The sequence below is a fragment of the Chiloscyllium plagiosum genome, chromosome 32 (assembly GCF_004010195.1).
Source record: "Chiloscyllium plagiosum isolate BGI_BamShark_2017 chromosome 32, ASM401019v2, whole genome shotgun sequence".
NCBI classification, from domain to species: Eukaryota; Metazoa; Chordata; class Chondrichthyes; order Orectolobiformes; family Hemiscylliidae; genus Chiloscyllium; species Chiloscyllium plagiosum.
The window spans coordinates 42,084,127-42,098,083 of record NC_057741.1 but is presented as its reverse complement, the minus strand read 5'-3'; the positions used below and the strand labels follow the sequence as shown (position 1 = coordinate 42,098,083).

Here is a 13,957-nt window from a genome sequence, read left to right as displayed (position 1 = left end):
AAGTAAGTTAGGAATACAGTCAGTCTTTCATTATGGCCATTTATTTTCCACATTGTGCCATCTTTAATTACGGATCGAATTAAAATCCAGCAAAGTATTGGGCAGAGCAAAGGAAGGACTTGGATTTTAGTCATCAATGCAAACTGTTTTCTCACTAACCCTGTGTCTGATAACAACCAAAGTATTCACAAACTTGATATCATACTTGACTCCAAGGTGAGCTTCTGACCCCCTATTCACCCCTTTACAAAGATCACCCACTTCCAGCTATTGTTTTATCTATCACTCCTCTGCAGACATTTCCACATTCCTCCATGTATCATCTCTCCCTAGCTTCATATTGTTTTCCAGTCACCACCACTCCCCACCCACATAATTGACGAAAGATTTGACCATCTGGCTTAATATAACTTCAGTATCAAATTTTGTATTTTAATGTTCCTGTGAAGTAATTTGCGATGTTGTATTCCGTCAAAGTGCAAGGTTTTGTTCTTCATTTACCCATATATTCCTGAAAGTATCATCTCAAAGCATCTCGGAGTTTTGGCTGTATCTTCCTGTTGTAACAATTCTTTGTGTTCTTAACTGCTACTCTACTCACATCATCAAGACTGCAGTGCAGCAATATTTCTGTGCAGTGATGCTTTTTTGATTATGAGCTTCCACATATTTGAAGCACTGGCTATCTTTGTTTCCATTGTTAAATTTATTTTTTACTCAGTGATAAGAAATTGCACTTCAAAAATATTTTGTTGAGATGTGCTGAGATCATATGAAGTGCTGAATAAATGCCAGCTTCTTCCAAAACTAGCACTCCAGGTAAGTTCAGCTGATCTGCCCCTCCACAGTGTCTCAGAAATACAAAATGTATTCTTATCGTGGCTTTGCACTCTATTTCTCATGTAACAGATTTAAACATTGTTGTTGCAAGATGAATTCTGCATCATTCCTTTAATGTTGAATGAGAACATAATTTCAGGGATTTTGACACAAATGTTGTGCCTGGCAATTTTATAAGAAAGCCTTGGTAAACTAATCACTTCTCCTTTTGCAGCTAAGCACTTTAGACTGTCGGATGAACAACAAATTTCAGATGTCAGTATAGTACCAAGAAAAAGTTAATCTCCCAGTAACCTGGGGTCAATATTTTACTCTCAATTAACATAGTTAATAAGCCAATTATTTGGTTATTTTTCATTATTCTTCTTTTACTTTAAAAGTACTTAATTTACTGAAAAGTACTTGGAGATTTTCTGAGGTAAAGTGAGGGGTTGTATAACTGTTATTTGTGTCCCTAAATCATCCAAATTACTTAAAGCACCTTTTATGAGCAGAGCAGAGACCAAAAGGAATTTGGATGGACACTTGAAGTGAATCGTGTTGCAGGGCAATGAGATGAGAACAGGGGAATGGGACTGACTGGTTTACTCTTCAGAAAGCTGACACGAACTTGATGACATGAATGACGCAATGTGTTGTAAATGACTCCATGATTGTTCTCTTTTTTTGATGATGTATAGCTGTCCTAATTAGGTTTGCATTTTTAAGGTGTAAGTACAGACTGAACTGGAGAACGTGATCACTTTATTCCATTTTAAAACTTGATACATATGTTTTATAATTTGTACCAAAACAGTGCTGATTAGGTTGAGGAAATGTGTCTGCTTCTCTATCAGATCTGAGCAAATAGGAAGCAAAATCAGTCATCATGTGTGAGATGTGAGCTTAGCTCTGCGTTGCATTAACTGCTCATTACTCGCAAACTATTGCTATTCAACTTCCTTCTGTCAGGCGCCGAATGTGTCTGCTACACTGTAGGCCATATTTTGGCATTATCCATGAAATTTACCGACTGACTTTGTTTTTCTGGCCACTGATGTTTAAAATTGGAAATATAAAAATCCCATTGCTACTTTTAACATTAGGTTGAGTGACTGACCCTTCTCTGTGGCCAATAGTATTTCCTCGTCTTCAGCTGCATGTAGTAAAACCCCCTGGCAACCCTGATGCAAAGTTCATGGTGTCAGATGTATTTACATGACCTTTCTGTGGACAGTGTTGCACATATAGTCAAGTATAATACTAATTCATATTAATTTGTGTCAGAGTGTGGTGCTAGAAAAGCACATCCGGTCAGGCAGCATCCAAGGTGTAGGAGAATCAACATTTTGAGCACAAGCCTTTCATCAGGAATGAGGCTTGTGGCCCAAGGGGTGAGAGGTAAATGGTAGGGGGCTGGGGCTGGGGGGAAGGTAGCTGGGAATGCGATAGATAGATGAAGGTGTGGGTGAAGGTGTTAGGTCAGAGAGGAGGGTGGAGCACATAGGTGGGAAGGAAAGTGGACAGGTAGGACCGTTCAAGAGGGTGGTGCTGAGTTGGAAAGTTGGAAGTAAGATAAGATGGGGGCGGGGCAATGAGGAAACTGGTGAAATCCACATTGATACAGTGTGATTGGAAGGTCCTAAGGCGGGAGATGAGGTGTTCTTCCTACAGGCTTCGGTTGGTTAGGGTTTGGCGGTGAAGGAGGCCCAGGACTTGGATGAGCTCGGTGGAGTGAGAGGGGGAGTTGAAGTGTTTGGCCACAGGGTGGTGGTGTTGTTTAGTGCGTGTCCCACAGTTTTTCTCTGAAACGTTCCGCAAGTTGGCATCCTGTCCTCCCAATGTAGAGGAGACCACTTCGGGTGCGACGGACACAGTAGATGACGTGTGTGGAAGTACTGGTCGGATGTGGAAGGATCCTTTGGGGCCTTGGCCGGAGATAAGGGGGGGAGGTATGGGTGCAGGTTTTGCACTTTTTGTGGTGGCAGGGGTAGGTGCCGGAGTGGAGGGTAGGTTGGTGGGAGTACGTTTCTTTATTTCCCCTCTCCCATCTTATCCCATATCCTCCAACTTGGCACCGTCCTACCTGTCCATCTTCCTTCCCACCTATCCACTCCACTCTCCTCTCTGACCCATCACCTTCACCCCCACCTTCATCTACCCATCACATTTCCAGCTACCTCCCCGCTCCCCCCCCCCAACCCCCACCTCTCTCCCATTTATCTCTCAGCTCTCTTGGGCCACAAGCCTCATTTCTGATGAAGAGCTTATGCTCAACTCCATTCTCCTGCTCCTTGGATGCTGCCTGACTGGCTGTGCTTTTCCAGCACCACACTCTTTGACGCTGATCTCCAGCATCTGCAGTCCTCATTCTCTCCTAGTTGATTCATGTTAATTGCCTTTTATGAACAACCTTTCAACTACAATAGAAAATTGGGTTGAGCTCAAACTCCTAATTCTTGCACTGGACAAAAGAACAACAAAATACTCTTGTATTAAGTTGATATGGGACTCTTTAAAAATTTCACACAAAGTCAGAAGTCCTCAAAATGTCTACAGCGTTAGTAAAGGAGTTGGTGAATGCTAAATCAGGTGTTTCACGCAATGAAGTACTGTTGAGATTCAGTGTTAGGAGTTGAATGGATAACTTGCCGAAAGATAATTCACCAGCGGTTGCACAGTGCATTTATAAAATCCCTAATAAATGTGACCCTTGGATCAAGTTCATTGGCATTACATTATGAGCTTTTCGCAAAGCAAATGCTGTCAATTTATCATGTTTTTCCATCTTGATTGTCAGTTGTAGGCATGCTGTTTCCCACCAGATTGTGCACACGTCCAACTTTGCAGCATAATTTCTTTAACTGTACTTCATGTAATAATTGCTGCTTAAAACACTGCAGAGCACTTTATTTGCCATAATAGTTTGGTCCTGTTGTAATGTCCGTTGTTAACATTCGAGCTTTCTCAAATAATTATCGTTTTCAGTCGCAATTTTCAGCTTGTTAAGCTGTAGTTGTCATTTATTCTCTCATTTTCTTGAAAGTGGGAGTTCAACTTCTAAGATTTGTTAGTGAAATTGACTTTTAGTATTTGGAAGACACAAAGTAAAAGCTGAGAGTTTTTGAATTTCTTCCAAATTAGACAAATTTTGACAGGCTTTGTAATGATGTGGTAATTTGAGATCTTCTTCACGAGCCATTTATTGTCTGTTTAAAAATGTAGCAACTTTTATTGAAAACCTTATTTGTTTGTTTCTAGGGTTCAAAGATGCTGACTAGGAAGATAAAGCTGTGGGATATTAATGCTCACATCACGTGTCGACTTTGCAATGGATATCTGATTGATGCTACCACAGTCACAGAGTGCCTACATACCTGTACGTACCAGAATCAAATTTTCAAGGTTTAGCTGATTAGTTAGTGATATTTAGTTCACAGGTATGAGTTTGATTATTCTCTTAAAAATATTGCTAGTTAGAGTCACTGATCAACTAATCCATAACTTTGATAAAAAGAACTGTTACCTTCCTCCATCTGAAATTGGAGTTCTCGTGTCTGTGACAGGAACAACTGAGAACCTAAAAGAAATATTTGACTTCCTACAAAACTTGAAAAAATTCTTCAAATAATTGCTTGTTTTGCAAGGAGGTGGCGAATCTTTCTGTCCTGTGGTCTGTTCTTGTGAAATGTTAAAAAGCCTTCCTCTGTCTCGATACAAATTAACCAGCTGTCTAAATTTCACACTTGAATGCCAGCCTGGCCACTTGAATAACTTCCCAATAAAACATGGCAACCCTCCCCAGTCAAGCTGACTAACTCCAATTTGATGACTCACTTACTCAACTATGACCCCTTTCCACTCTCAACTAGCCAACTACATCACTGACCACCTGACATCACCACAACTCAAACAGCCGCCTCTGTTTCCTCCCCTCCGTCCTCTCTTTCTCTTACTCTGACCACCCCTTCCATCTGTTGGCTTCCCCTCTTGCTCTCCCCTGTCTTGTCCCAAACACCTCCGCTTTCTCCATCTCCACCCCTGCAAAACCCCATATCTATTTCTTTTTCCTCCCTCCCAACTCTCACATCCCACTACTTTGTTTTTCTCTCTCATTCTCTCACGCTTTCTCTCTCGCACTCTCTCTTTCGTGTTCTATCTCTCACTGTCTCTTCCGCACTCTGTCACAAAATCTCCTGAACTGTACCTGAATGAATGCAGCTGCAGTGAAGTGGAATTGTGTTCTCTCCTTCTGAACCTATTTGTGCCCAACAGTCTTTCTCTGGATGTTCTGCACTGTTTCATGAACGCTTCAGCCAGGATGGCAAAGTAGAATTGTAAAACGATCGCAGAATGATTAGGTCACTGAAATGTTTGTGGATAGCAAGAATGAATTTAGCACTGTGCCGGTCTGCACATTTGAAGACTTCCGTGTACACAAGTGTAGCATTAGTTCCAAATATAACCACTAGGTGGTGATGCATTCTCCATTATTCTGACAGAGCTGGTAAAAACCACTTGGGAATGTTTGCTTTAATTTTCAGTCCGATGATACGACTCAGTAGTACCCTTCGATTTTCTGTGCTCAGTTGTTTTTATTTTGTGACTTTGACCAGGGAACAATACTTATTGGATATCCTTGAGTAAAAGTTGGCATTTTTAGTTCAAATGAGACGTGGTTCCATATTTCAACACCGCAATTTCCCCTCCCACGTGAACAACAATGCCCTCCATAGCATTTCCTCCACTTCCCACACCTCTGCTCTCGAACCCCATCCGTAACAAGGGTAGAACCCCCTGGTCCTCATATTCCACCCACAAATCTCAGATACGGTGCATTATCCTCCGCCATTCTGGGGGAGGTTGGATTATTACAAATTGGACAGCCTACACTTGGGCTGGACTGGAACCAATGTACTTGGGAGTATTTTTGCTGATGCTGTTGGGCTGATTTCAACTCTGGGCAGAGAGATGGGAACCAAATGAAGAGGAAGAAGAAGGCTTACATAAGGCTGAGGAAACAAGGTTCAGACAGAGCGTTGGAGGGATCCAGGATAGCCAGGAGGGAGCTGAAGAAAGGGATTAGGAGAGCTAAGAGAGGGCATGAAAAATCTTTGGCGGGTAGGATCAAGGATAACCCCAAGGCCTTTTATGCGTATGTGAGAAACATGAGAATGACGAGAACGAGGGTAGGTCCGATCAAGGACTGTAGTGGGAGACTGTGTGTTGAGTTGGAAGAGATAGGAGAGGTCTTGAATGAGTACTTTTCTTCAGTATTTACAAATGAGAGGGACCGTATTGTTGAAGAGGAGAATATGAAACGGACTGATAAGCTAGAGGAGATACTTGTTAGGAAGGAAGATGTGTTGGGCATTTTGAAAAACTTGAGGATAGACAAGTCCCCCGGGCCTCACGGAATATATCCTAGGATTATGTGGGAAGCAAGAGAGGAAATTGCAGAACCGTTGGCAATGATCTTTTCGTCTTCACTGTCAACGGGGGTGGGACCAGGGGACTGGAGAGTGGCGAATGTTGTTCCCCTGTTCAAAAAAGGGAATAGGGATAACCCCAGGAATTACAGGCCAGTTAGTCTTACTTCGGTGGTAGGCATAGTAACGGAAAGGGTACTGAGGGATAGGATTTATGAGTATCTGGAAAGACACTGCTTGATTAGGGACAGCCAGCACAGATTTGTGAGGGGTAGGTCTTGCCTTACAAGTCTTATTGAATTCTTTGAGGAGGTGACCAAGCATGTGGATGAGGGTAGAGCAGTGGATGTAGTATACATGGATTTTAGTAAGGCATTTGATAAGGTTCCCCATGGTAGGCTCATGCGGAAAGTCAGGAGGCATGGGATAGAGGGAAATTTGGCCAGTTGGATAGAGAACTGGCTAACTGGTCGAAGTCAGAGAGTGGTGGTAGATGGTAAATATTCAGCCTGGAGCCCAGTTACAAGTGGAGTTCTGAGGGATCAGTTCTGGGTCCTCTGCTGTTTGTAATTTTTATTAATGACTTGGAAGAGGGAGTCGAAGGGTGGGTCAGTAAATTGCAGACGATCCGAAGATTGGTGGAGTTGTGGATAGTGAGGAGGGCTGTTGTCGGCTGCAAAGGGACTTCGATATGGTGCAGAGCTGGGCTGAGGAGTGGCAGATGGAGTTCAACCCTGTCAAGTGTGAGGTTGTCCATTTTGGAAGGACAAATAAGAATGCGGAATACAGAGTTAACGGTAGGGTTCTTAGCAAGGTGGAGGAGCAGAGGGATCTTGGGGTCTATGTTCATAGACGTTTGAAAGTTGCCACTCAGGTGGATAGAGCTTGTAAGAAGGTCTATGGTGTATTAGCGTTCATTAGCAGAGGGATGGAATTCAAGAGTCGTGAGGTGGTGTTGCAGCTGTACAGGACCTTGGTAAGGCCACATGTGGAGTACTGTGCGCAGTTCTGGTCGCCTCACTTTAGGAAAGATGTGGAAGTTTTAGAGAGGGTGCAGAGGAGATTTACCAGGATGTTGCCTGGAATGGAGAATAGGTCGTACGAGGTAGGTTCTTTACCCAGAGAGTGGTGGGGCATGGAATGTGCTGCCTGTGGGAGTGGCAGAGTCAGAATCATTAGTGACCTTTAAGCGGCAGTTGGATAGGTACATGGATAGATGCTTAAGCTAGGACAAATGTTCGGCACAACATCGTGGGCTGAAGGGCCTGTTCTGTGCTGTATTGTTCTATGTTCTATGTCAGTGGACAGTAAGGAGGTAGTAAATAAAGCCTGTAAGGAATTAGATAACGAAGTCAGCATGACTAAGGGGAAGAGTAGGCAGGGAGCAGGTGATGAACACAAAGGGACTGGTGGTCTGAGGTGCATTTATTTTAATGCAAGAAGTGTAGTAGGTAAGGCAGATGAACTTAGGGCTTGGATTAGTACCTGGGAGTATGATGTTATTGCTGTTATTGAATGCAAGGTGATGCATTTTGGAAGATCCAATTCAGGTGTGAACTATACTGTAAATGGAAAGCCCTGGTGAAAATTGATGTACGGAGGCCTGGGTGTTCAGGTCCATTGTACCCTGAAGGTGGCACTGAAGGTTGATTGAGTGGTCAAGAAGGCATATGGCATGCTTTCCTTTATCGGACGTGGTATTGAGTTGGCAGGTCATGTTACAGTTATTTGGTTCGGCCACATTTGGTATACTGCGTACAGTTCTGGTCACCACATTACCAAAAGGATGTGGATGCTTTGGAGAGGGTGCAGAGGAGGTTCATCAGGATGTTGCCTGGTATGGAGGGCGCTAACTATGAAGTGAGTTTGTGTAGATTGGGATTATTTTTATTAGAAAGACGGAGGTTGGGGGTGGACCTGATTGAGGCCGACAAAATCAAGAGAGCTATTCAGAGTAGGGGACTGAATAGCTGGGGATCAAAAGCTCAAGGTGAGAGGAGAGAAGTTTAAGGGAGATATACATGGAAAGTTCTTTATGCAGAGAGTGGTGGGTGCCTGCAACATGTTGCCAGCGGAGGTGGTAGAGGCGGGCACGGTAGCGTCATTTAAGACGTATCTAGACAGATACATGAATGGTCAGGGAGCGGAGGAATACAGACCGTTAGAAAATAGACAACAAGTTTAGATGGAGGATCTGGATCGGCGCAGGCTTGGAAGGCTGAAGGGTCTGTTCCTGTGCTGTAATTTTTTTTGTTCTTCTTTCTTTGTTTATTTTTGCCAGACCTCCACCACCAAAAATATATTACCCTCCCTCCCTCTATCTGTGTTCTGCAGAGACCATTCTCTCCGCAACTCCCTGATTAGGTCCGCGCTCCCCACCAACTCACTGTCCACACCTGGCACCTTCCCTTGCCGCTGCACAAGGTGCAAAACCTGTGCTCACACCTCCCCCCTCACCTCTGTCCAAGGCCCTAAAGGATCATTTCACATCTGGCAGAGATCTTCCTGCACATCCTCCCACCTCATTTACTGCATCCACTGCTCTTGATGTGGTCTCCTTTATGTTGGGGAGACTGAGCACCAACTCGCGGAGCGATTCAGGGAATATCTCTGGGCAGCACATGCCAACCAACCCCACCATCCTGTGGTCAACCAATTCAACTCCCCCTCCCATTCCCCAAGGAGATGTAAATCAAAGCCATCTGCCAACTGGAACGTAGAACAGTAGCAGTACAGGCCTTTCGGCCCTCGATGTTGTGCCGACCTGTGAAACCAATCTAAAGCCCATCTGGTGGAAAAATACCTGATCTTCTACCTTGGGATCCGACAACCGCACAGCATCAACATTGCCTTCACCAATTTCCAAGTTTCTTCCACCTCTCACCACCACCACCACCTCATCCCAGATCCACCCCTCCAACTTGGCACCACCCTCTTGACCTGACCTATCTGTCCGTTTTCCTATTTATCCGCTCCAACTCCCTACTGACCTATCACGATCACTTCCTCCTGCATCCACCTATGGCTATGCCACCTTCCTTTACCCCAGCCCCACTACCCTATATATCGCTCAGCCCCCTTCCCCCTCCACATTCCTGATGAAGGGCTCCTCAGATGCTGCCTGATCTGCTGTGCTTTTTCCAGCTTCATGCTTTTTGATTTTGAGTTTAAAGTTTTATGTAAAAATGTGAGAGGTCGCCTAATGATTGAGTAATCTTTTGAGGAGTTGAAATTCATGCATGTCCTTGGGTAGAGCAATGTACTTTAGCACTGTGGCTTTACTTCTGTTTTGCCCTGGGGTGAGGCGGGAGAGGAAGTCCTGATTGGTGCAACTTTGCAGCAGCCTATTGTATTTGAAAATTCTTTCCAGCTTACCCTTCTTTGCTCCTGTTCCTCCATGCCATTGCTGCTTTCTTACTCAACTTGCAACATCTTTCAATTGCTTCCTTCCCTTTGCCTACCTTTTTGCTGAATCCCTGTTCACAGTGAGGTCATAGGAGAGAAAACCATGAGCAGAAGGACAGAGAGATGGAGGAAATCAGCTTGGGGAAGAGGTAGCTGATGAGTAGCAAATGGAAAGAGTTAGGATTGTTTGGCCAAATGTTGGAGGATCAACTTAAATGTGAAGTACATGGAAGATTGACCAAAATTGGATTTTATGGGCAAAGATCAGGGTTGACTTATACATGAGATGAGCTGTTACTTCAGTATAAACAGTAAAACGAGCACTTCATACTCAAGACTCTGTTGATACCGGTTGCACTGTCCAGGGAGAGAAATGTAAAGATCCTGTAGTTTCTGGTATAGATATTGCAGAACTGTGTGAAGTTTTTTCAGTTTGGAGCTTATTTTCCATTTGATAATTTGTGAAGAATATGTAAGTCATTGTTTTTTGCCATAGGGATTGTAAGTTGAATGAGTTATGATCTTAGTTTGCTGCTAAAAATTAGTTTACTTTTTACTGGCGACTTTAATTTGTAAATCTGTACTGTAGCTAATTTATAAAAGAACAAAGGTATCTGGGATTTTTTTAGATGAGAATGGTAGACAATTTGAGCACAGTACATGTTTTCTTTCTAATCAACTTATTCAGTGATGTTATATCACATCGCTGGAGCAGGTATGATGTGAACCCAGGCCTCCTCCTCCAGAGGTAGAGACACTACCACTATACGACAAGAACTCTGTGCAGTGTATAAAATAATGAATAGATAAGAAGCATCTATTCCCTGTATTTTTTTTATTTATTCAGGATGTGGGCATTGTTGGTTAGGCCAGCATCTATTGTCCACTTGCAATTACCCATGGGGCAGTTAAGAGACAAGCACAATGTGTGTGTCTGGAGTCACATCAACGCCAGATCAGATAAGAATGGCAGTTTCTTTCTCGAAAGAACATTAGTAAACCAGATGGGTTTTCCTGACAATTAACAATGGTTTGGTGATCATTATCAAATCCTAAATTCCAGATTTTTATTGAATTCAAATTCCACCATTTTCCATAGCAGGATTTGAACCTGGATCCACAGAACAATCCATGGGTCTCTGGATTCACAGTCTAGCAATAATATTGCTAGGCCATCACCTCCCCTATAATGGGCAAGCTAATATAAAGACATGTTAAAGAACTTTTGTGGTGCAGTCTGGAGTAAAGATAAACAGTTATGGACCATCAGCATATGATGACTCTATCTCTGGACAAGGATGTTCGGGTTCAAGTCCCACCTACTCTCAGAGGTGTGTAATAACATCTCTGAACAGATCGATCAGAAAATATCAATGAGGACATGGGTTGCCTAGAATGGAGGCTAAATTGGATATAAAAGTTTTGGAAAACACATTTTTCCCACAAGTGAAATAAGTTACTCCATGGGGTGCCCAATCAGTTAGTGTTTAACAAGAAGTGACTAAATATGCTTAGTTACCTTTTTTTATGTGATGTGGGCATTGTTGGCTAGACAATTATTTATTGTCCATACATAATTGCCCTTTAACTGATTGGCTTGCAAGGCCATGTCAGAGGACAATTAAGACTCAACCACATTGTTGTGGATCTGGAGTTATACATTGGCCAGCACAGGTAATGATGGCACATTTTCTTCCTTATAGAACATTAGTGAACCAGATGGGTGTTTGCAACAATCAACAATGTTTGCATGGTTGTCAATTTTTGAACTTCACTTTTTTGTATTAAATTGGACTTCTTTGAAAATTTAACAAACAATATGGACTTTGGGGAGCTTGTAGATATAGTGTAGCTGGACTTCGAGAATGCATTTGATACAGTGTTGCACAAAAGGTGAATAAACAAGATAAACTGGGGAGATGACAGTCAAGTGATATTATCACTGGACTATTAATCTAGAGATGAAAATGTGTTGCTGGTAAAGCACAGCAGGTCAGGCAGCATCCAAGGAACAGGAGAATCGACGTTTCGGGCATAAGCCCTCCTATTAATCTAGAGACTCAGATAAAATTCTGAGGACCCAGGTTCAAATCCTGCCGTGACAGATGGTAGAAATTGAATTCAATTAAAATCTAGAATTAAGGGCTAATAATAACTGTCAATCCATTGTTGATTGTTGGAAAAACTTATCTGGTTCACTAATGTCCTTTGGGGAAGGAAACTGCCATCCTTAATTGGTCTGGCTTACATGTGACTCCAGACCCACAGCATTGTGGTTGATTCTTACCTGCCCTCTGAGCAATGAGGAATGGGCAATAATTGGTGACCTAGCTAGTGAAGCCCTCATCCTGTAAATGAATTTCTTAAAAAAAAATCACATGAGGGTTAGGGGTAACTGGTTAGCTTGAACAGAGGATATAGCAAAACGTCAGGATAAATGGGTGTTTTTCTGGTTGACAAAACGTAACTAATGTGGTGCCACAAGGTTCAGTCTCGGACCTCAACTATTTACAATCTGTATTAATGATAGGGATGCAGCAATAGAAAGTTTTTGAGCCACCTTTGTGGATGGCACTAAAGTAGATGGGAAAATAAGTTGCAATGAAGAAATAAGAAATTTATAAATGAATGTGGATAGGTTAGGTGAATGGACTGAAATTTGACAGATAACATTTAATGTGGATAAGGTGAGGTTATCCATTTTGGTTGCAGGAGTAGAAAAACAGCTTTTAAATGGAGAGAAACTTCAGAGTGCTTTGGCACAGAGGGATCTGTGTGTATTTGTGCATGAATCTATGGCTAGCACGAGTGGACATAGCTATAAATTGAGGGGTAATAGATGTAGGACAGATATCAGAGGTAGTTTCTTTACTTGGAGAGTCGTATGGGCGTGGAACACACTGTCGCCAAGTTTAAGGGCATTTAAATGGTTATTGGATAAACATATAGATGAGAATTGAATAGTGTAGGATAGATAGGCTTCAGATTGGTTCCACAGGTTGACGCAACATCGAGGGCCGAAGGGCCTGTACTGCACTGTGGTTAGAATCGCTACAGTGTGGAAACCGGCCCTTCGGCCCAACAAGTCCACACCGACCCTCCAAAGAGCAACCCATTCCCCCTAAATTTACCCCTGACTAATGCACCTGGCCAACACATCCCTGAATAGTATGGGAAATTTAGCAAGGCCAGTTCTCCTAAATTGCACATCATTGGATTGTGGGAGGAAACCGGAACACCCAGAGGAAAACCACACAGACACGGGGAGAATGTGCAAACTCTACACAGTCACCTGAGACTGGAATCAAACCTGGGTCCCTGGCACTGTGAGGCAGCAGTGCTAACCACTGAGTCTCCATGCCACCCATAACGTTCTATGTTCTATGAATTGCAGAAAGTCAGTATGCAGGTACACCTGGTAATAAGTAAGGCAAGTAGAATTCTGGAATTTATTGCTAAAGGCATAGAGTATAAAAGTAAGGAAATGTTACTGTAATTGTACAGGGCATTAGTGAGACTGTCCATGGAGTGTTGCACACAAGTTTGGTCCCCTTACTTGAAGAGGGATGTAGTTGCATTGGAGGTAGTTCAGGGAGCTTCACTAGATTGATTCCAGAATGAAGAAACATTGAGCAGTTCAGGTTTACGCCCTCTAGAGTTTAAATGGATGAGCGATCTAATTGAGATAGAGAAGATGCTTAAGGGGATTGACAACATGGGTGTTGAAAGCATATTTTCTCGTGGGGCAATCTAGAATGAGAGGTAAGGATAAGAGATAGCAGATATAAAACTGAGAAGAGGAAAAATTACTTCCCTCAGAGTTGTGGATCTGGCAAACTCACTACCTAAGAGTGTAGTGGATGCTGAGTAAATTTAAGGTCAAGAGAAAAAATTTTTTAATTAGTAATGATTTGAAGAATAATAGAGAGCAGGCAGGAGAGTGGAGTTGAAACTGAGATGAGATCAGCATGATCGTATCAAATTGCAGAGCAGGCTCAAGGAGCTGAATTACTTACTCCTGCACCTGGTTCTTATGTTCTTAATGAGTTGAGTTATATGCTGATGGTCCATCACTGTTTATTTGTTGCTAGAGTTGTGATAATGTAATAAATAGTAATTTTTATATGTACGGTAACCTGGCCCATGTTTTTTGTCAGGAGGGTTAACAGAAGACAGGAAATTGGGCAATTTTGCATATTTTTAAAAGTTTACAACTTTTGTGACGATGCCAAGAATGGCAGGACTTGATTTTCAGTGTACTACCCCAGTCAGTTATGACACGTGTAAGAGCTGTACAGTGCATT

General features: G+C 42.7%; 1 protein-coding gene across 1 annotated transcript in view; it reads left to right on the top strand.

Annotated features, from left to right (window-relative positions):
* Positions 1 to 13,957, top strand: part of LOC122539561 (polycomb group RING finger protein 3) — a 167,138-nt gene that overhangs the window by 55,336 nt on the left and 97,845 nt on the right. Inside the window, exon 3 of the mRNA XM_043674543.1 lies at positions 4,081 to 4,198. Within this exon, the coding sequence (XP_043530478.1) occupies positions 4,081 to 4,198 (118 nt within the window). The remainder of the gene's footprint in view (positions 1 to 4,080; positions 4,199 to 13,957) is intronic.